Source organism: Pithys albifrons, chromosome 27 (assembly GCF_047495875.1).
Source record: "Pithys albifrons albifrons isolate INPA30051 chromosome 27, PitAlb_v1, whole genome shotgun sequence".
In the NCBI taxonomy this organism is placed as follows: Eukaryota; Metazoa; Chordata; class Aves; order Passeriformes; family Thamnophilidae; genus Pithys; species Pithys albifrons.
In genome coordinates, this window is record NC_092484.1 from 3,518,878 (window position 1) to 3,539,590 (window position 20,713).

At 53.0% G+C, this 20,713-nt stretch overlaps 1 protein-coding gene across 2 annotated transcripts; it reads left to right on the forward strand.

Moving 5' to 3' along the window:
• The first annotated feature begins 1,128 nt into the window (after positions 1-1,128).
• Positions 1,129-16,062, forward strand: ACER1 (alkaline ceramidase 1). Of its 2 annotated transcripts, none has more exons than XM_071578308.1 (7): positions 1,129-1,479; positions 3,379-3,481; positions 11,389-11,503; positions 12,123-12,261; positions 13,332-13,469; positions 14,603-14,740; positions 15,467-16,062. In XM_071578308.1, exons 2-7 carry the CDS (start codon positions 3,389-3,391, stop codon positions 15,633-15,635), a joined length of 792 nt encoding a protein of 263 aa, XP_071434409.1. In that variant the 5' UTR covers positions 1,129-1,479; positions 3,379-3,388; the 3' UTR covers positions 15,636-16,062. The 2 variants fall into 2 exon arrangements, with proteins under 2 accessions (XP_071434409.1, XP_071434408.1); XM_071578307.1 differs by lacking the exon at positions 1,129-1,479 and adding an exon at positions 2,993-3,260.
• The last annotated feature ends 4,651 nt before the right edge of the window (positions 16,063-20,713 follow it).

Consider the following 20,713-nt stretch of genomic DNA (forward strand, 5'->3'; position numbering starts at 1 on the left):
ACCAGGCATCCCTTGTGTGGGTTCTTGTTCTGAAATCCATCTCTGCCACCTTCCCAGCTGACACTGCACTTCCCTTCCCAGTGGGATGGGCAAGTCAACACTTGCTTCTCACTGAGGTTCCCTGGGGAATTGGGGAGTTTTTTCAGCCTGGGAACTCAGTTCCCACTGCACAGTCCATTCAAGGAGTTGTGAATGACCAAGGAGCAAGTTCACCCCAGACTCCCACGACACAAACACAGCAATGAGACCATCCAGGGGTGGGAGCAGCTCTCTGGGATCCCCTTGGATCTTCTACTCCAAGTCTGTCCTAGAAAGACGCCCAGCCTGGACTTAGTTGCACGTAACGGAGGCTCCACCACGTTGTAACAGAAGCTGCTTCAGTGGTTAATTACCCTCTCATTTCCAAATGCATGTGGATTTGGAAGGCTTTTGTAAGCCCTGGAACCTCCAGGAGGTGTTGCACAGCTCAGGTCTCCCACAGATGCTCCTTTTGGCAGAAGTAGCAAAATAAAAGGCTAAGCTTCCCAAAGAGCCTTTTCCCAGGGCAAAGACATCCCTGCTCTCCAGGAAACACATGGACAGGGACACCCTGAATCTTCATCTGACCCTGTCCTATGATGCTGCCTGTGGTGTCTCTCCTGCTCCAACAGGAAGTATAGACCAAATAGTAAGTTGTATGTTTATGAAAGCAACACATTTTTTCTTTACCCAACTCTACGTGGAGAAAAAAATGTTGTTTTGGGGGAAAAGCTTAATTGCTGCCAATTTTCTTGAATGCCTGAATGAGGTTCATGAGGAAAATATTTGCAAACCAGTCACCCAAAGGTGTCCTGTTCAGATAGTTCTTCAACTCCAAACCAAAATAACCCAGCTAGGAGAAGTGTGGTATGATAAAAACATTATTTCTGATAATAAAACAGTAGTTGGGGATAAATTGAAAAGCGACTTGAATTTAAACCTCAAAAAGCAGCAGCAGCCTCTTGCTGTTGGTCAGAACTGCTGTGTTGGGGTTTATCCACCTGTGCAAGGCAGGCTGTGTGGATCAGTCCCTCCCCTGGGAACAGCAGGGCCAGCACCGGGGTGTGTGCGCCTGCGCAGGGAACGCGCCCAGGGGCACACCGGTGATTTCAGGTTGCATTTCCACCCTCTCTTCCAACCCTTCCAGCTCATGCTTCCCTGCCCTCCCTCCCTGCCCCTGCCCACCTGGGTGCACACATATAAACCCTGCAGCCAAAATGTTTCCTGTGGGGGCCTGGCAGGTTTGCCTGGAGGGTGCACATGGTTCTGGGCTCGTCCAAAGGCTTTGCCTAGAGCTGCACAGGGGGATTTGCTGGCGGCTGCTCCTGCTGAGCTCACACTTTGGGCACTCCTTTGGAGCTAGAGCAGCAGGGCAGGTCACTGCTCCAGCTCTGCTGGAATCCTTGGAGCTCCCGACGCCTCACCCTGTGGAAGCAGTGCTGGTCCATCAAGGGATCACAGGTAAGCCAGGCTGGGAGGAGATGTGAGCAGAGATCAAACTGGGTGCTCCATCACTGCTTCCACTCTTCTGTTCCTTCTTTTTCTGTCTCCTGTCTCCTCCATTGCTTCAACACCTCTCAACCCTCTCTGTTCAACCATGAGATGGGATTTACCATTCTGGGGCTGGTTCTTTTTTCACCCTGCACAACTCCTTGCATTGCTGTGAAAGTGTAACGCAAAGCCCCAGGGATGAGGTGGTGTGAGTGAGCACATGGAAACCCAAGAGCATGAAGAGCCAGAGCCCGAACCCATCTGCCTGCCCTCTATTTTACTTGACTTCTGTAGCTGTGATCTCACCTGCTCTGGAAAGCAGCCAGCCAGGATTAAAGCGAGGGCATCGTTAACTTGCACTTGTAAAAGAACAATGGAGGTTCATCCACGAGTCTGTTTATCTGGTTGGAGCAGGAGTTACAGAAGAGCTCGTTTGTATTAGTGTTGCACTCCTGTGTTTTCTCCCTTTGAACTTCTTGGGAAGAGCTGCAGAGGAAGCTGTGGGAGCTCCCCAGCCCTGCACACCCACAGTTTGTGCTGGACACGGTGCTGTTGCTCAGCTCTCACCGGTGGAAACAGGGAGTTGGCTGTTTCTCCTCAGCAATCTGATGAGTGGGGTTGGGATAAACTTCCCTTCCCCGTGTTACACTCAGAGCTGAAAGGATTTTCAAAGCAACCAAAGCTCTGTTTTCCACAGAGACGCCACTGAAGTGATGTCACCTTGGTACCTGTTTGGTGTCATCTCATACCTGCTCCTTCTGCAGGGCTGGAGCAGCACAGCTAAATGGCTTAGTTCCACAGTGCAGCCAGGGACTGAATTCCAGGGAATTTCTATGGCTGTTTTGTACCAAAACCCCCTGGCTGCTGAGGTTTGGATGGTGCTTCCAAACTCCTCTAAAGTTGGCATCCAAAACCAGCTCCAAGGTCTCAAGGATGTGAAACAAAATATGCCAAATACAAAACTTAAGATCTGAAGTGGAACAGAATTTTTACTTTTTCGAAGTAATAAAAGATTGTTGAAAAATTAAGGTCTCAATGAGGATAGGAAAGACTTTAGAATGGTGAAGAAAAGCAAGCAGAAGGTTAGATATTTTTTTCCAAATCCTACTTGTAACTGCAGCTTCTGCCACTACCAGAGGCCGGGCTGGGGGTCCTGGCAGTGGAGAACCCACTCGAGGTGTAAAACTCTGATGCCTTTCAATGGGAAACCAGGATGGATCTTGCATGGGAAGGCACTCAAAGGGAAATCAAAGTGAAGAGTCACCTTCCCAGTGCCTTTGCTCTGTGCCCCAGGACTCTGGGAATGCCCCAGAACTGTGGGAATACCCCAGGTCTAGGCTGGTGCTCCAGGGCTGAGCTCCAAAGAGGTGAGCTCCAGCCCTTGGGATGATGCTCAGGAACAACTAAGGAGAACAGAGCCAATGAGCACCAACCCCTGTAGAGTTGTCCACTCCCAAAAGACAGCTCAGAGCCTACAGAGCACAGGGCAATCCTCGTGGCAGAAAGGTCTGAGTCACAGAGAAAGTGAAGGGAGAAGACGAGGCAACAAGGACTGGGCTGAGGTGGGGAAGGGCCTTGTGGCAGCAACGACACCTGATGAGAGATGTTAATGCTGTGGATGGGTGACCTTTGCCAGGCTCAGAGCTCAGCAACGTTTTCTGGGGTGATTGGTAACTCCTGTGTTGTTGGGAGAGAGGAAACATCCTGCACTATGAAGCGTGGTGGGAAGAGGATGAGTCTCTCATAGCAGGGTAAGATGCAGTGCTGAGCTGGCTGGTGCCAGGCGAGCACACGCAGGGGCAGAGGGGGCTCCTCGGCTTCCCTTGGGGTGTGCAGCACTAACCTGCTCCTCTCCTTCCCTCCCGCAAGGTGCCCGACGATGCCGAGCATATTTTCCTACCAGAGCGCCGAGGTGGATTGGTGTGAGGGCAACTTCGAGCGCTCGGCGGTGATCGCAGAGTACTACAACACCGTGAGTGTGGGAGCATCCCGGGGCAGGCTGGGAGCTGCTGCTGGGCACCAGAGGGATGGGACATCCCTGCAGTCCTTCCTCCTGCTCACTCCTTTGAACTTCCTGGTGTTGGAGGGTGATGGTATGGGGAATGTTTTCTGAGCTGCAGGGAAATCATGGGACATTTGTTGCTCCCAAGCCGTCCTGGGGTCGGGGGGACTTCTGGTATGTGCGGGGCTGATGCCCGGTGAGAGAAGCCTGGCAGCGCCCAGGTCTGTGGGATCCTGTTATACCAGTCCTGCAGCTCTCCTGCCAGCTGGGGTAAATCCCACACAGGGCTCGTGTATTTCTGCTAAATGTACAGGAGTGGCAAAACGAGAGGCAGCACTTCCATGAACCGTGTCAGGCAGGTTGGGAATCCGGAACTCAGCAGAGGGGAAAGCTGATGCACGTTCCAGTCTCACCTCCTGTGATCCCTTACCAGTCAGGCTGTACCCAGTGCCAGTCCCTTGGCTGCAGCCTGGCTGGAGCATCCATATCTGCCTGCAGAGGACTTGCAGATAACCAGCCTCTCCAAGCATGTCCTTCTCCCTCAGAGCAATTACTGGCTCACAAGGGTGTGAGGCATGTGGATTTACAGCCTTCCACAGGCCTTGTTTACAGCTTTTGGCAATTACTGTCTAACACTACAAGTTCTTGTTCTCATGGAAATGGCTCTTCCTCTTTTTTTAAGGCATTTCCTGCTTTTAATAAATTGCCTGTAATCACAGTGATTCCCTCACCCCAGCCCTGCAGTTCCCCAGCTCTAATTGCCCTCACAGGGTCTCAGAGGAGGGGGCTCAGGCTGTCTGTAATCACTGCTCTTTGAGAGGGTCAGCAAAGCAAGAGCTGCCAGTCCAGACCAAATCCTGCTTCTCTCTGGTATCCAACTGGATGTGCTGTTGGCTGTTTAATGACACTCAGAGGTGCAGAGTGAGGCATAACCAGCAAGGAGATACAGAAATCACTCAGTACTCACATCAGTGTCTCAAATCTCAGACCAGGTTGGACGGGGCTTGGAGAAACCTGGTCTAGTGGCATGAGGGTGGAATGAGCTGCTCTTTCAGGCCCCTTCCAGCCCAAATCATTCCATGATTCTGTGATTCCAAATGCAGCTTGAGGTGCCAAAGGCCTTTTGGCAACACTGGAGAGGAGCTGCTTTTCACAAAGAGCAGGAAGACTGAAAATGAAGTTTTCAGTGAGAATTCCTTCCAGGAGATAAATTTGCTTCATGTCCTAGTTTAGTACACAGGCAGCACTTTTCAAACTAGTCTTTGGAGCTGAGATACCATTTTCACAAGGATCCTGATGTACACCCAGACTGGCTAAGTGGCTCTGGCTGGATCCTTATCACACCAACAAGTAACTCAGGAGCTCTTCAAAAGCACTTCTGTGTCTCACTTCCCTGCTGGATTCATAACTACATCACTTAGGACCCAAAGCCCTCTGATTCCCCTAAAATATTAACTCCCAGCTGCCTGGATCATTTTGTGACACAGGTTTCTAAATTATGTACTAAATTTCTAAATTATGACTATTCCTGTAAATCTTACCTGCTTTCCTAGTCCTGGGCTGAGGTCCCAGCCAGCCACAGCCATTCCCCCTTTCCACACCACCCCACCTTCGAGGCACTGGGCACATTGGGATGAATTTTCACTGGGTGGGACTCAGGCCCAGCTTTCCTCCAGGACTGGAAAACCTCTTCAATACATGTTTCCACACAGAGGCAAACTACTGTGATACTGAGGAACAGAGAGATGTGGACAGAGCAAACCATGCAGGACTTTTTTCCAGTGGTTGAATTTGCCTTTGTTCTTCTCTGTGTGACACTGGGCACCTCTTGCCCAGCAGAGAAAGAGGATTTTTGGTCCCTGCACTGACGTCCTTGTTGCCAAGCTCTTGGAGCTCAGCAGGGTGCAGGTGGAGGGAACCAATTCTGCAGCTTCTGCTGTGGGGATGAGTTGCTAAAAGAAAAAGGCATCTGAACCTGCTGTGATGGCTGCCTGCATCAGAGTGGGTGTGATCTGTGCAGACAAGGGGTGGCAAAGGAGCAAACCCTCCTAAAAACTGCTGTTAACTGAGCATCTGACAACAGCCCCAGGCTGCACCATGCTCAGGGACAGACCTTGGAGCCAAAAGCAGGAGGGAGCATCACTGACATGGGCATCACCTCTTCCTCAGCCAGCACAGCCTATATGGCATAACCTGGCTCCTTTCCTCAGCCAGCACAGCCTGTTTGGCATAACCTGGCTCCTTTCTTCAGCCAGCACAGCCTGTTTGGCACAGCCTGACTCCTTTCCTCAGTCAGCACAGCCTGCTTGGCATGGCCTGGCTCCTTTCCTCAGTCAGCACAGCCTGTTTGGCACAGCCTGACTCCTTTCCTCAGCCAGCACAGCCTATATGGCATAACCTGGCTCCTTTCCTCAGTCAGCACAGCCTATATGGCATAACCTGGCTCCTTTCCTCAGCCAGCACAGCCTATATGGCATAACCTGGCTCCTTTCCTCAGCCAGCACAGCCTATATGGCATAACCTGGCTCCTTTCCTCAGCCAGCACAGCCTATATGGCATAGCCTGGCTCCTTTCCTCAGCCAGCACAGCCTGTTTGGCACAGCCTGGCTCCTTTCCTCAGCCAGCACAGCCTGTTTGGCACAGCCTGACTCCTTTCCTCAGTCAGCACAGCCTGTTTGGCACAGCCTGACTCCTTTCCTCAGCCAGCACAGCCTATATGGCATAACCTGGCTCCTTTCCTCAGCCAGCACAGCCTGTTTGGCACAGCCTGGCTCCTTTCCTCAGCCAGCACATCCTGTTTGGCATGGCCTGGCTCCTTTCCTCAGCCAGCACAGACTGTTTGGCATAGCCTGGCTCCTTTCCTCAGCCAGCACAGCCTGGCTGGCATGGCCTGACTCCTTTCCTCAGCCAGCACAGCCTGGCTGGCACACCCTGGCTCCTTTCCTCAATCAGCACATCCTGTTTGGCCCAGCCTGTTTGGCACAGCCTGTTTGGCACAGCCTGTTTGGCACAGCCTGGCTGGCACAGCCTGGCTCTCACCCCTGCAGGAGCACAGGGACTCCTCTCCACACTCTGGGCTCCCTTGCAGGATGAGGCCCCTTGTGATGTGCCCTAAAGGAGGGACAAGAGCAATCTGTCCAGGCTGAGTCCCACAGCTGTCCCTGCTGACTGGCAGCATCCTGCACATCCAGCTGGGGCTCAGGGCACTGTCCCAGGTGTGATCCCAACAGCCTGGATCTCCTTCTTTCCCCTCTCCATTCATTTGTTCCCCATATTCAGATTGCTGCCTCTCTGCAGCGTTAAAGGCCTGCCCTGAGGTAATTACATCAATATTGACTTCAGTGTCAATTTTCCAGAGTTTTAGAGGGAATTCCAGCCCAGAGGCTGGGAATCCAGCCAGCTCCTACCCAAGCCTGCTGGACCACTAAATCAGCAGGAGTTCCTCACAGAGCATCCTCTTCAATGTCTTCTTCCCAACCCTGCCTGGGGCTCCAGCAGGGCAGTTCTGTGCCAGCAGCTGTGCTGCTGGGAATTGCTCTGTGCCAGCCACACTCTCTCAGGTCTGCTTGGTTTGGATGCTTTTTATTAGAAATAAGCACCAAGGGTATAGGAAAAGAATGTAAACAGTATCTTTAAGTACCTAATAATACATGGTGGCTCATGGCTGGATGCAGTTCAGCAACAAAGCTCTATTTATAGTGACTCAGTGACCCAGAAATTTATTGTCTTCTGGCTGCTCAAAGGAGAACAGTATTGTGCTCCAGGAGGGTCATCAGTCAGGGACTTGTCTTTTTACCCACATTTCTTTGCTGAAATGACTGATCCAGGATGCTGGTAATGACATCCACATCCTCAGCCATGTCTCTGCAGCAGCAGGAGCTCTGACACTGCTGTATATCCAGAGCTTCTGATGCTTCATCGATTGGTGAGATAAGCTCAGCTGCAGGTGCAGGTTACCCAGACCCACTCAGAGAGGACTCACTGTCAGTGTGTCAGTCTAATCTCATGGCAGCACAGCCACACCTCTGACTTGCCTGCCCAGAAATTCATGTGCAGAAGCACTGCCCAGAATGCTGCAAACACTCCCCAAACAGCTGTTTCCTGTCCCAGAGCACTGGCAGGAGGACACTGTGGTGTCAGGACATGCAGCCTCCTCCTGTGCTACACAGGTCTGGCTGTTGGGAACTTGCTGCACAGGTCTAGAGAGCCTTGGAGGTGTTCACTCCTGTCTTGGGCCCTGTGGGCTCCTCTGGCAGCTAAAGCTGATCCACCTTTGAGTGGAGGAACTCTGCAATGAGCCCTGCAGAAATCTCCTTCCACTGCAGCAAATGCCTGGTTGGAGTGAGGACCAGCTCAGGTCTTGGCTGCCATTGCAGTGTTGCTGTGCTCAAAGCAGCACCTCCTGCTCCCTCCAGGCTGGTCTCACCCTGCCATGCATGGAGGTTCTCTGCAGGTCTGACCCTCCATCTCAGGCTGGAGTTGCAAACACCTGGGGTCTTCCTGATGATCCTACTAATGCACCAGGATTAGAGATGCATTGCTGATCTCTGTCTCGCTTCTGTCCTAGTGAAAGAAGTAAATGCCAGGATAGGTGGGCACCTGGAGCAGCAGCTCACACTTGTCAGGGGGTGGGACACAGCCAGGAGCTCACACAGTGGTGTGATGACTCACATGTCCAATCACAACTCAGCTCCATCACCACTCTCTTATCCCCCCAGCAATCCTGGGCAGAGGGAGCTGCTGCCTCCCAGCCAGCACGACCCAGACAGGTATAAATAGAAGCTGTGCTGGGGGTCTCAGAGTGAGCAGAAATTCTGAGAAAACTCCCTGCTGGGAGTACTGGGAGCAAAACCCTCCTAAGCACATTTGAGATGGAGCTTGCCACATCCTAGAGGGAAAATAGAAGTCAGCATTTACAAATCGGGGCTTGGATCCCATAGTGATGAAAACCCCGTGTCCCCCACAGGGGTGGGAGCTCTCCCCTAATCTCTGAGCTTGGCTGCTCTCCAAGGGATCACTCTTATCTTCCTGACCCTATTGGCACCACTCCCCTGATTATCCCTCCCCGCTGATATCTGATGTTGCACATCTTGTCCTGAATTAATGAAGTGATAAGGCTGCTATCATGTAATTAATGGCACTGTTGCAATGCCCACCGCAGGAGGGATCCAGACCTCTCCCCACGCAGTCCCAGCCTCCCGTGTTTCCTCACTGTCCTGCGTGCTGCCACTTGCACACTCTGCCTTTTCTCCAAGCATTTTCCCTCTCCTTGCTCATCCCTGCTTGTCTTCCAAAAGCCTCTTTAAGCTTTCCCAGGAAATGTTTGAAATGCAGTCGTTACTTTAACACATGGCTTGGTTTCTTCATCTTTTCTGAACAGTTTGACCTCAAGTGTGCAAGTGGGAGCAGCACTTCTCTTTTCATAACTGGAATGGGAATAGGCCTGGATTTGGCTCTAAGCACCTATGGAAAAACAATACATTTGGCCTGAGAATTGCTGTTAATGGGAGCATCAACTTGCTTCATGGAAGCCTTAGTGAAAATCAAGATTAATCTCTGGTGTTTAAGGGAATTGAGACCTTACATTAAGCGTGAATTATGTTTCCCCCTGGAATACCAGAGGGTGTGTTTCAGATAGATGACAACATCCCTGTGATTTGCAGCCCTGTTACCATAAACTGAGCTCCCAGAGGGCCTCCCAAGCCAAGCACTGGTTTTGCAGTTTACCTGGTGCTGCCGAGGGGGAGGCTCTGCCTGTGGCTGTCAAATTCCAGGCGTGGGGTCTGGGCCAGCCACTAACTGGAAGATGAAAGGAAAAGAGATAAAAGTCACCCTGGTGGTTTGCCAAATGGCACTTCAGAACGGCTCCAAAGCCCCAAAGAGCCTCCTGGCAGATAAACAGAGCACCACAGTCCCAATATTTCACAAGCCAGATCGATTTTCTCCAGACAGAGTGTGCTTATGGTGATGTCCCATTCGTGAGTTTGCAGAGTCAGGTGAAAAATCCAGGCTAAGAATCCACAGAGGGCAATTAGTTGAGCCCTCATGCCCTGTTGCTGCAGGGTGGAGTGGGCCTGACCCAGCACACAGCTCCAGGCTTTGGGCTCTCCCCTGCTCTCACATTTGGCCCATCAACATCTCTGCTCCTCAAAGCATTGGCACATTCAACCAGTCCAGCACTGTCCCCTCCTCCCCAGACAAATCAAAGTCTGCCAATGAAGGAATTTTGCGGAGCTGGAAATCAGGGCAGAATAATTTCACTCCATTCATTTGCCAGGTGTGTTTAAAGGAGGTTTCTGACCTCATATAATTATTGGTGTCCAGAACACCTCCCTGCTGCAGACCAGGTGGCTTCACACATGACACCAGAGGATGTCACCTCAGTCCTGCCTTTTCCCACCTATCCATGTCCTGCTTGTCCTGCTGCTCTCCACCACACCCACTCCCAGTTAAGGATGTTTTGCTGACCTTGGCTTGCTGTGGTGACTGAGCTCCTCACACCCTCCCAGCCCCTCACAGAGGAGTCACTACTGGCTGAAAGGGTCTGGAGTCATCCAGGGAGCTCCTGGCAAGTCTGAGTTGACAGGAGGTGTCTGCAAACAGAGGAGTCTGGCAGCTCACTTGAAGACACTGGGCAGCTGAAGCTAAACCATCACCCAAGAGGGTGATGGCCCCACAGGTACCTGCAGGGAGAGCACAGATATCTGCAGGGACAGCACAGGTATCTGCAGGGACAGCACAAGTATCTGCAGGGAGAGCACAGGTATCTGCAGGGAGAGCACAGGTATCTGCAGGGAGAGCACAGGTGCCTGCAGGGACAGCACAAGTATCTGCAGGGAGAGCACAGGTATCTGCAGGGAGAGCACAGGTGCCTGCAGGGACAGCACAAGTATCTGCAGGGAGAGCACAGGCGTCTGCAGGGACAGCACAGGTGCCTGCAGGGACAGCACAGGTATCTGCAGGGAGAGCACAGGTATCTGCAGGGACAGCACAGGTATCTGCAGGGAGAGCACAGGTGCCTGCAGGGACAGCACAGGTATCTGCAGGGAGAGCACAGGTGCCTGCAGGGAGAGCACAGGTATCTGCAGGGAGAGCACAGGTGCCTGCAGGGACAGCACAGGTATCTGCAGGGAGAGCACAGGTATCTGCAGGGAGAGCACAGGTGCCTGCAGGGACAGCACAGGTATCTGCAGGGACAGCACAGGTGCCTGCAGGGACAGCACAGGTATCTGCAGGGAGAGCACAGGCGTCTGCAGGGACAGCACAGGTGCCTGCAGGGACAGCACAGGTATCTGCAGGGAGAGCACAGGTATCTGCAGGGACAGCACAGGTATCTGCAGGGAGAGCACAGGTGCCTGCAGGGACAGCACAGGTATCTGCAGGGAGAGCACAGGTGCCTGCAGGGAGAGCACAGGTATCTGCAGGGAGAGCACAGGTGCCTGCAGGGACAGCACAGGTATCTGCAGGGAGAGCACAGGTATCTGCAGGGAGAGCACAGGTGCCTGCAGGGACAGCACAGGTATCTGCAGGGACAGCACAGGTGCCTGCAGGGACAGCACAGGTATCTGCAGGGAGAGCACAGGTATCTGCAGGGAGAGCACAGGTGCCTGCAGAGACAGCACAGGTATCTGCAGAGACAGCACAGGTATCTGCAGGGACAGCACAGGTATCTGCAGCCACTGCTGTCACAGCCATAGCTGTCCTTCCAGTTCCAGTCTTGCTTCTGGAGAAACACCTCTGCCCTCTCCCCATGCCAAGGGCAATCCCTGCTTCCACACCATACTTGCCTCTAGAGATCAGTATCCTCTTCAGGCACGTGGTGGGATGGGACTCGCCCAAGGTCGTGCAATAAGCTGAATGTGGCTCTTGTTTTCCAGATCAGCAATGTGAGCTTCTTTGTGCTCTCCCCTGCCCTGCTGTACCTGAACCGGCAGTACTGCCAGCACCGCGCCGTGCCCCTCTATTTCACCTCGGGCCTGCTCATCCTCATAGGTGGGTGCCAAGGCTGTGGGAAGGGCAGACAGGTTGCCACAGTACCCAACATGACACCTTTGGAGGGTCTCATTGGCCAAAGCACAGGGGCAAGCTGAGGTGGGGAACTGAACAGCCTCATCTCTTTGGAGCCCTGCAGGTTTTGCTTCCTGCAGCTCCCAGCCCAGTAAACCCCAATGGTGCTGAGTGTGTGGTCTCAGCAGGGTCCATGTCACAGAACCACAGAGTCACAGAATAGCTGGGCTCAGAAGGGACCTCTGGAGACCACCCAGTCCAACCTCCCTGGCCAGGCAAGTGTCACCCAGAGCAGGTGACACAGGAATGCATTCAGGTGGGTTTGGATTGTGTCCAAAGAGAGATTCCATTACAGTGCTCTGCTACCCTCAATGGAAAGAAGTTCTTGCTCATGTTGAGCTGGAACACCTTGTGTTTTGGTTTAGGGCCATGCCTTCTTGTCCTGTCATTGGGCACCTCTGAACAGAGTCTGGCACCATCTCCTTGACACCCTGCTCTTCAGGAACAGTGTGCATTTAGGAATGACCTCCAGGAACTTCCCAGGCCAGACAGGCCTGTGAGAGGATGGAGCTTTGCTGACACAAGCTGCCCTTGTCCCTTACAGGTATCTTCTCCATGTACTTTCACATGACTCTGAGCTACGTGGGACAACTCTTGGATGAGCTCTCCATCCTCTGGTCACTGGCTGTGGCCTATTCCTTCTGGTACCCACAGGTTTACTTCCCCAAGTTCATCAAGACCAGGTGTGACTCAGAGGGACACGGTGCAGGCTCTGAGGGGAGGGATGGGACCTTGACATTGAGGTGTGTGACCCACAGACCGTCCCAGCTCCCCTGCAGGGGGTCAGCACTGAGGTCACTGTAGTTGGCTTTGGGACTAGACCCTCCATGACTTGGTGCTGACAGAGGAGGAGTCAAAACCCTCCTGAGGGAATGGATGTGCTGGGCTCCTTTCAGCTGGAGCTGTTTGTGTTTGTGAGAATGCAGAGGAAACTTTGCATGGATAATTTCAAAATTAATTAGGAAATTAAATGTTCCTGAGCATTAACATTCAACTACCCATTGCTATCAAACTGTTCCAGCATCCTCTGTCATCCACAGAGAGCTTTCCCCGAGGTCTGGTGGTGTTCCCATAGGACAAGCAGGTCCAAGTTACACCCCTCATTCCAAGGGTTGTTAGCAGGAGGGCTGGCAGGGCTGGAGGAGCTCAGCAGAGAGGATGGAGGTTCTGGGTGAGCATGGACCAGCAGAAATGGGAACCCAGCAGGACTTTGCTCAAAGGCTGGTCCCATCCTGGCTGGAGCCCTCTGAGCCAGCCCAGTTAGAAGCCTTGCAAAGGGCTGCTCCAAGTCTGCTCTTCCCGTGCTGAAGGAGGTCACCAGGAGTTCACTGTGAAGACATGGCTGGGGGAGAGGGGAAGGGACTTGGGAAGGGATTTGCATGTGAAAGGCCCCTCTGAGGCCTCTTGTTCAGTCAGCCCAAATCGGCCTGTTTGCACAGCTCTGGTGGACTCCTGCCTGCAGCCCTTCCCTGTGCAGAGCTCCTGGTGCCTTTGCCTCCTCCCTGGCCTCACCATGAAAGTGCTCGAGCTGCTTTCTGGCCGGTGCCCTCTGCTCTGTCATGGACTAACTGGGGTCTGACACCTCAGCCTTCCTGCCAGGACTCCACAGAGACTGAGATCCACCATGTGCAAACAGACAGGAGGTGCTGGAGAAGCATTTCCTCTCTCAGGCAACGAGCAGGACCTCTCCTGTCCTTATCCTTCCCTCCTGTGAACCCTGGGGGGACTGACACTCACTCCTAACTCCCTTTAGGAAGCAATTCTTCTGGCTGACTGGTATCACCACCGTGATCAGCACCTTGATGTCCTTCGTCAAGCCGACCCTCAATGCCTACGCGCTCAACTGCATCGCCTTCCACATGCTGTACCTGACCTGGCATGAGCTCAAAAAGTAAGCAGGGGGCTGACAGGGGTTATCTGCAGGTCCACTCATGCTCCTGGTGGGCAGTGACTCTGTCCACAACAGAGCATTGAGCCCAAGTCATCATCAGCCACATGTACGGACTGCTCTCCAAAGAACTGGGGCAGCCTGGGAGGGACCAAGGGAAGGAACAGGCAGGACTGTGGGCAGTGGGGTACAAGAAGGCCACCTGGCCCAGGTGTCATGCAGAATGGGGACAACCCATGGGACAATCTTCTCTGAAGAGACTGCTCAGGACAGTGGTGGACTCACCATTCCTGGAAGTGTTCAAAAAAAACGTGGATGTGGCACTTGAGGACATGGCTTAATGGTGAACAAGGTGGTGGTGCTGAGTTGATGGTTGGACTTGATGACCTTAAAGGTCTTTTCCAACCTTAATGATTCTATGATTCTCCTCAACTGCCATCTCTGTAGCTCTTTCCCCTTCTTGGGGCATTTGGGAACTAGTGTGGGGTTCTGGATCTGGTGAGAAGGACAGAAGTGCCTTGGCATCTGCCAGCATCATCCTCACACACAGAGTCAGAATCCCTCTCTGCAGCATTTCTCCAGCTCTTGTGATCTGAGGAATACTCTCCAGGAGGAAGTTTGCACTGTTGCATGTGAAGGGACTGGAGCACAAGTCCTATGGGGAGAGGCTGAGGGAGCTGGGGTTTTTTATCCTGGAGAAGAGGAGGCTCAGAGGTGACCTCATCACTGTCTATAACTACCTGAAGGGAAGTTATAGCCAGGTGGGGGTTGGTCTCTTCTCCCAGGCACTCAGCAATAGGACAAGGGGGCACGGGCTTAAGCTCTGCCAGGGGAAATTTAAGTTGGATATCAGAAAAAAATTCTTTACAGAGAGAGTAATCAGGCATTGGAATGGGCTGCCCAGAGAGGGGGTGGATTCACCATCCCTAGAGATTTTTAAACACAGATTGGACGTGGCGCTGGGTGCCATGATCTAGTAAATGGACTGGAGTTGGACCAAGGGTTGGACTCGATGATCTTGGAGGTCTTTTCCAACCCAATCGATTCTATGATTCTATGATTCTATGTGCAGGCAGGAACCAGCCCTCTTTAAAAGCCACTTTTCCCTGCTCCCTCTCCCTCACTGTGTCTTCCAGGTGCGACGACAAACGGGTCCACCGGATGGCCGCGGTCATGGTGATGTGGTGGGCACTGGCCATCACCAGCTGGATAAGCGACCGGTGGCTCTGCTGGCTCTGGCAGGCCATCAACTTCCCCTACTTCCACAGCTTCTGGTAAGGGCTCCAGGAACCCCAGCCCAAACATTTCAGAGGCTGAAGGGTCACAGCTGCACTGAAATGGCAGCAGGAATGAGAGGCTCTGCATTTCTGCCCGAGCCTCTCCCTCTTTCCTGTCACTGTTGATGCTGCTCCTCACCCTGGCCCAGTTCAGGGATTCAGCCCCAACCACTGCCTAAATCCCTTTCCTCCTCCACACCAGCAAACACTTTTTTGCAAGTGAAATTGTTCCAGAAGTCCCTCCAGGTGAGCAGTCAGCTCTCAAAGGGCTGCAGCCTCTCCCAGGGCACTGCCTGAAGTGCAGCTTCCTTGGAGTTATTTGAACAGCCAAAGTGAAAGGCAGCAATTTGCCGGCACACAGTTCAGAGCCTGCCCAAATGTGGCTGTGAGTGCTGCACACTCAGATTGACCCTCACAAAGCACTGGGATGGCTGGGACAGACACTTGGGCTGGACCAGGCAAGGAGGAATGGGTGATTTTGGGCATCAGTCCCCTGTGTCACCCCATCTCCTCTGCACTCCCCCTGCCCCAGCTCACAGAGCTCTGTTAGGGTTTCCCCATAGGCACAAACCCTGCAGGACCCACAGTCCCTGCAGCCTTTGTGCACCAAGGGACTGGCACCTTCGCCTCCCACTGCTGCACCCCTTGGCTCCAGCCTTGAAGTGACCATGCCAGTGGATGAAGTTATCCCTGTCCAACACATCTTCTTGGTTTCCTTGCCAGGCACGTGCTGATAGCCCTGTCCCTGCTGTACTGCTTCCCACTGGTCATCTACTTCAACGTCACCTATGAGATGCCATCGTTCAAGCCCAAGCTGGAATACTGGCCCAGCGACTCGTGGCCTGTTGTGGTGCCCTACATTGCCCTGGAGGAACCCCACAAGCAGTGCTAGATCCAGCTGCCCCCTGGCATCCCTCGGGCACAGGGTGTGTGTGATGCACACATGGGAAACAACTCGGCTGTGCTGCCTGTTTCCCCCACCAGGGCAATGTGGGAGCAGCTGAGGCCTCGTGATGCTGGGCATGAAGCAGAGTGGGAGCCCACAGGTGCCTTGGAAGGCTCTGTCCAGAGAGTCAGAGGTCTCCTCCAGCAGATCCCCACACCGAGGAGGGGAGGGAGATGGTGCTTCTTCTGTGTCCTCTGCATTAGTCAAGCACCAGCACCTCTTGCTGACAAAGGCAGAGTGGAGAACACTGAAGCCAAACTGGTGGCAGCTGGGTTTGTTGGGGCTGCTCTAATTATTATTATAAGTCTATTTATTGATGTATGTGGTCTTGCTCAGGAGAGCTGTACATTAAAGCTGTGGACACTGACTTACACTGAGCCCCTTTCTTGCCTTTGCACCACATCCCATTGTCTGCCACTCACTCCCTCAAACAGGGCAGCCAAAGCTCTCTCTGACCTAGGGAGAGCTGTTTATAAGGGAAATCCTGCTGGATGGCAACCCAAAGCAGGCTCTGATGATCCAGGCCCTGGGGTGCTCTACCCCAGGCTCTTCCCCTTCCTCAACCCCAGGCTCTTCCCCTTCCTCAACCCCCAGTGTCCTTGTTCCTCCCCAGCTCTGACAGTCTCCAATGGCCACATGTAAGCTGGAGACTCCTCTGTTTGCTGGAAGGGCTGGCTGGGACCAGGGAGAGGTGAGGAACCAAGGGGGTCACACCTGCTCAAGGGAGGGGATTGTCCTGCTCCGCTCTGCACTGGAGCAGCCTCACCTCGAGTGCTGGGAACAGTTTGGGGGTCACAATATAAGAAGGATCTGAAGCTGTTGGAGTGTCCAAAGGAGGGACATGGAGGTGGGGAAGGGTCTGAGGAGCAGCTGAGGGCACTGGGCTTGTTCAGCTGGGGCAGAGGACACTGAGGGGAGACTCCTCGGGGGCTGCAGCTCCTCCCGAGGGCAGGTGGAGGGGCAGGCCCTGAGCTCTGCTCTGGGACCAGGGACAGGACCCAGGGAATGGCTGGAGCTGTGCCAGGGGGTTGGGATGGATCTCAGGGAAAGGTTCTTCCCCCAGAGGGTGGTGGGCACTGACCAGGCTCCCCAGGGCAGTGGGCACGGCCCCGAGGCTGCCAGAGCTCCAGGAGGGTTTGGACAACACTTTGGGGAAGAGGGTGGGATTGTTGGGATGTCTGTGCAGGGACAGGAGTTGGACTTGATGACCCCTGTGGGTCCCTTCCAGCTCAGGATATTCTGTGATTCTATGATTCTTTGACATGGGATAGAAATGTCATTACCTTTGCAGGAACAGATGTAGAGCCTCAGAGGAAGACCCTGTTGTGTCCTCCAGGTTGTCCCCACAGTTGCTCTTGCAGCTATGGGACACTCACTGTCCAAGCCTTGCTGCTCACAGTGATGAGCTGAGCCTTATCGAGGGGCTGGGTCCTGACCCAGCCTGCAGGGACTGTCCCTGGAGAGCTCCAGGGCTGGCAGGGTGGCTGAGGTTGGCTCCCTGCAACACAGACACAAAGTAATGTCACTGAAGGGACCACGGGCTTTTGGGACCCTGTGAGTAAAGCAAAAACAGGAGCACCCTGGGGTTTACCTCTGAGGCAGAAGGTGACGGGCAGTGCCTGTGCCGTGGCCCTCCCGTGGCGGTGGCTGCCGCGTGGGTGCCTCTGCAATGGTCCCCAGGGCCACTAGATGGCAAATTTGGCTCACGAACCCCGAGAAGTAGTTCATGCTGGAAAAGGGACACCTTGCCACGAACTGGACCCCCAGGCCCAATGCCCGTGCCCTCTCCATCCCCTGGCACCGGGATCAGACACCTCTCTGCCAGCACACCCATCCTTGAGGCACCTGCACAAGGTGCAAGGCAAGGAGGACTCGGATCTCCAGCCTTTGTGCTGCCTGTGCCCGGTGCCCACGTCCTCCTCTGCCTCTTTGTCTCTCCTGCGTGCCACTGCTCATCACCCCGTCTCCCTTTCGCTGACCCTCCCCGTTTCGCCCTCTCTTGCTCTCCCCCTCCTCACCCCTTCCCCAGCCCATCACATTCTTTTACAGCCTATTAATAACTTCTGGGCAATTGCACCGGGTCCCCGCTGGGCTCGGCCCCTCGGTCTCCTCTGCCCGGCGCAGCCACTGAGCGCGTCGGCAGCAAGTTCAAAAGTGCAGCGGGGCTTTCACAGCCCCTCGCCCCGTCAGGGGGTGGAGGAGGCCGCTCGCAAAGAAAAGGCTGCGTTGCCAAGGAGCCTGGCACAGGAAAAGGGGGTCACCTTCACCTCCGGCAGGACCCACGGAGATGGACAGGCGCCAGCAGCCCCGCGGGCTGGAGATGCTGAGAACGGCGGAGGGATGAAGGCTGGGCTGTGGGCGCCGAGGGCTAATTGGCCACCTCCGGCCACCGAGCCAGTGTGATGCTCAAGCCAGTGGCAAAATCCCCTGTGCAGTATGGAAATAAGGGAGGTGTCCCGGGCGCTGCTGCCGGGAGAACAATGTTGCTGCAGTTGAGTGACTGTAACAGGCCCCGATGACAGCCGGGGCCGCGTTAAAAATGCCTATTCAAGCAGATCAAGACATTGAGAGGCCTCGTGGGGATCTGAAACCCTCAGGGATTTCTGGATGAGGCCAGAAGCTGAATCCCCAGCCCTGGGAACCTGGGGGAAAAAAAGAGAGAGAGAGAGAGAAAAGAAAGCCACAAAGCAGCTTTAAAAGGACGGCAGCACCCGAGGCAGGGCCTCCTGCTCTGAGAGGGGCTGCAGCCTGAGAAAGAGAAGTGACCTCAACACACCAGTGTGTGACTGTGGGTTGGCATCCCCAGGGCTGCACAGGGTCATCTAAGGCTGGGGTGGCACCTCCAAAAGGTCCCTGAGCTGCTGGGGTTGCTCTGTCCCTCCTGTCAGGGAGCCACGGCTCCAGCTTGTGGGGCACAGTCTGCACTGCAGAGCTGACAAACACGCCTAAAAACCCCTAAAAACCAGCAGGGCTGTGGGAGGGATCAGCAGGGCTGCCCAGCACGGTGAATGGGGAAAGGTGGGAGCCCTCAGAGGGTGAAAGAGCCCCTCTCAATCCCATGGGGAGTTCTGAGGGGGGTACCTTTGCCCCAGGGTCCCTGACAGGTGGGTGACTGATGGGTGTCACACCAGCTCAGCTCTCTGACCCAGGAAAACAGAGAAGGCAGAAAATGCTGGACCTCACACAGTGGGACATCTGAGCTGGGACTGGTCAAAATGAAACCTTTCCTTATTTTTACCAGATGAGCCTCAACACGGATCATCTCCCTGACCTGGTTCTCCATGTGGCTGCCTAAATCACAAAAAAAGAGGCAAGAGAAGGAGCAGGAATGAGGAAGAGGATAGAGAACTGATGCCAACAGCATCAGCTGAGCCTACTTGGTGCAACTGCAACACAAACAGAATAACCTTGATAAGGCACCAGTCCTGCAGCATCAACACTTACCTGTTCTGCTGCCTCAAATTGCCTCCTGCCTTTATGGATTTGCAGGATTTGGCTCCCAGACTGGCAACTTATCAAGGCACAGTGATTTATCTGTAAAAGACATTCCACATTCATGGACCTGCATAAATAATGCAAAAGTAATTAATAATAACTCAGTCCCTGCTCTTAACAATGCCAGGAAAAGAAATTGCTTCTTTGGAGTGTCGCTTATGCCTTTTGCAAAAGATCTTTATTTGTTAAGTGTCTCAGAGAGAAAGGAGATGGCAGTTTTGAAACACTCAGTCCTGGAATTTTAGTGCCAGCCTGGCAATCTTAAGGATTGATTTCAAGAACCTTCTGCTGGAGTCATGGTAAACCAACATTGACTCAGCTTCAATTCTGATTTTAGTTTTAATCTCCCACATCTGCAGTCAAAAGTTTGAAACCATGAACACAAAGGGCTAAGAAAGCCCAGGAAGGAAAGAGATAAGCTGCAAGAATTATTGCCTCTAAAAGTCTTGTCCTTTCAACTCTAAGTGTTACTTCTGAGATCTGACACAGGATTTCCAACTCAAGGGCTGGCAGTTCTGTCCTACCCACCTTACAACTGCTAGGAAAGATGTTCCTGGGTTTTTTTCCCACTGTTTTACCTCCATCCTTGCTGTCCCTTTTTCATAGAAAGCAAAATTGACCACAGGGACATAAATGCCATGATTTCCCAGACACTAATGGCTGTTCTGGACAGATGAATGGTATCAGGTTCTGATTAGCTGAAAATCATATTTCAGGGAGTACTCTGACCCTGGGTTTGCAGCAGGAAGGGTGTTGAGGTCCCTGCCTTTGCTCTTCTGCCTGAGCTCACACAGTGGCTGCACACACAGAAGAACTGGGCTTGACCAAGGATCAGAGACATGTGGGAAAGGAGAAGCACAGCCATTACTTGGGCAAATAAACCAGCTGACAAAAAAAATGAGGTTTTAATCAACAGATCAAATAATCTCTTCAGCTGTTTCTGTAAACCCCCATGATTTGGTTCCACTTCAGAAGACATTCTCACTGCTGCTTGCAGAAGAAAAACAAGCAGTTCCCTTCTGTCTGGCAAAGTGGTTTGAATAACTTCAATTCTCTACTAATGGCTGCTATCAAAATGCCCAAAATGGGAGGATTAATTTTTCTGTGCCTTCCCACTGCAGCTCAGAAGATGGTTTCAATTAGGACTGGTCTCCACTTGTGTTTTATTCACTTTCTATGAACACTGAGTCACTCAGGTCCCGATTCATGAACTCACTGAAGCATTTGTGGTTCTTCACAAATGTGTTTAAACATAAAACTGGATTGTCCTGGAATGGCACACTGAGCTTCACTGTCACAAATATTTAACCAAAGGCACAGATTTACCTGAAATGCTGAAATATCCACCAAAAGCAACATTAAGTCGTGCACTGGGCTATAAATTTCACAATCTGCAGTCGATGCTGCATTTGCTTAGAAAGGCCTTCCACAAGAGACCAGCTGTCTCAGTTCACTGCAATGTTTAAACATATGTTTAATTTTAAGAATATGAATAATTCCATTTATATCAATGGTCCTCACTTACACTT

What these genes read in the sequence shown, in the direction of transcription:
- ACER1 (XM_071578308.1), top strand. Translation starts at nt 3,389, where the DNA reads ATGCCGAGCATATTTTCCTACCAGAGCGCCGAGGTGGATTGGTGTGAG. An exon ending in TCGCAGAGTACTACAACACC is followed by an intron (nt 3,482 to 11,388) that starts GTGAGTGTGGGA and finishes CTTGTTTTCCAG; the next exon opens with ATCAGCAATGTGAGCTTCTT. An exon ending in CCCTACTTCCACAGCTTCTG is followed by an intron (nt 14,741 to 15,466) that starts GTAAGGGCTCCA and finishes TTTCCTTGCCAG; the next exon opens with GCACGTGCTGATAGCCCTGT.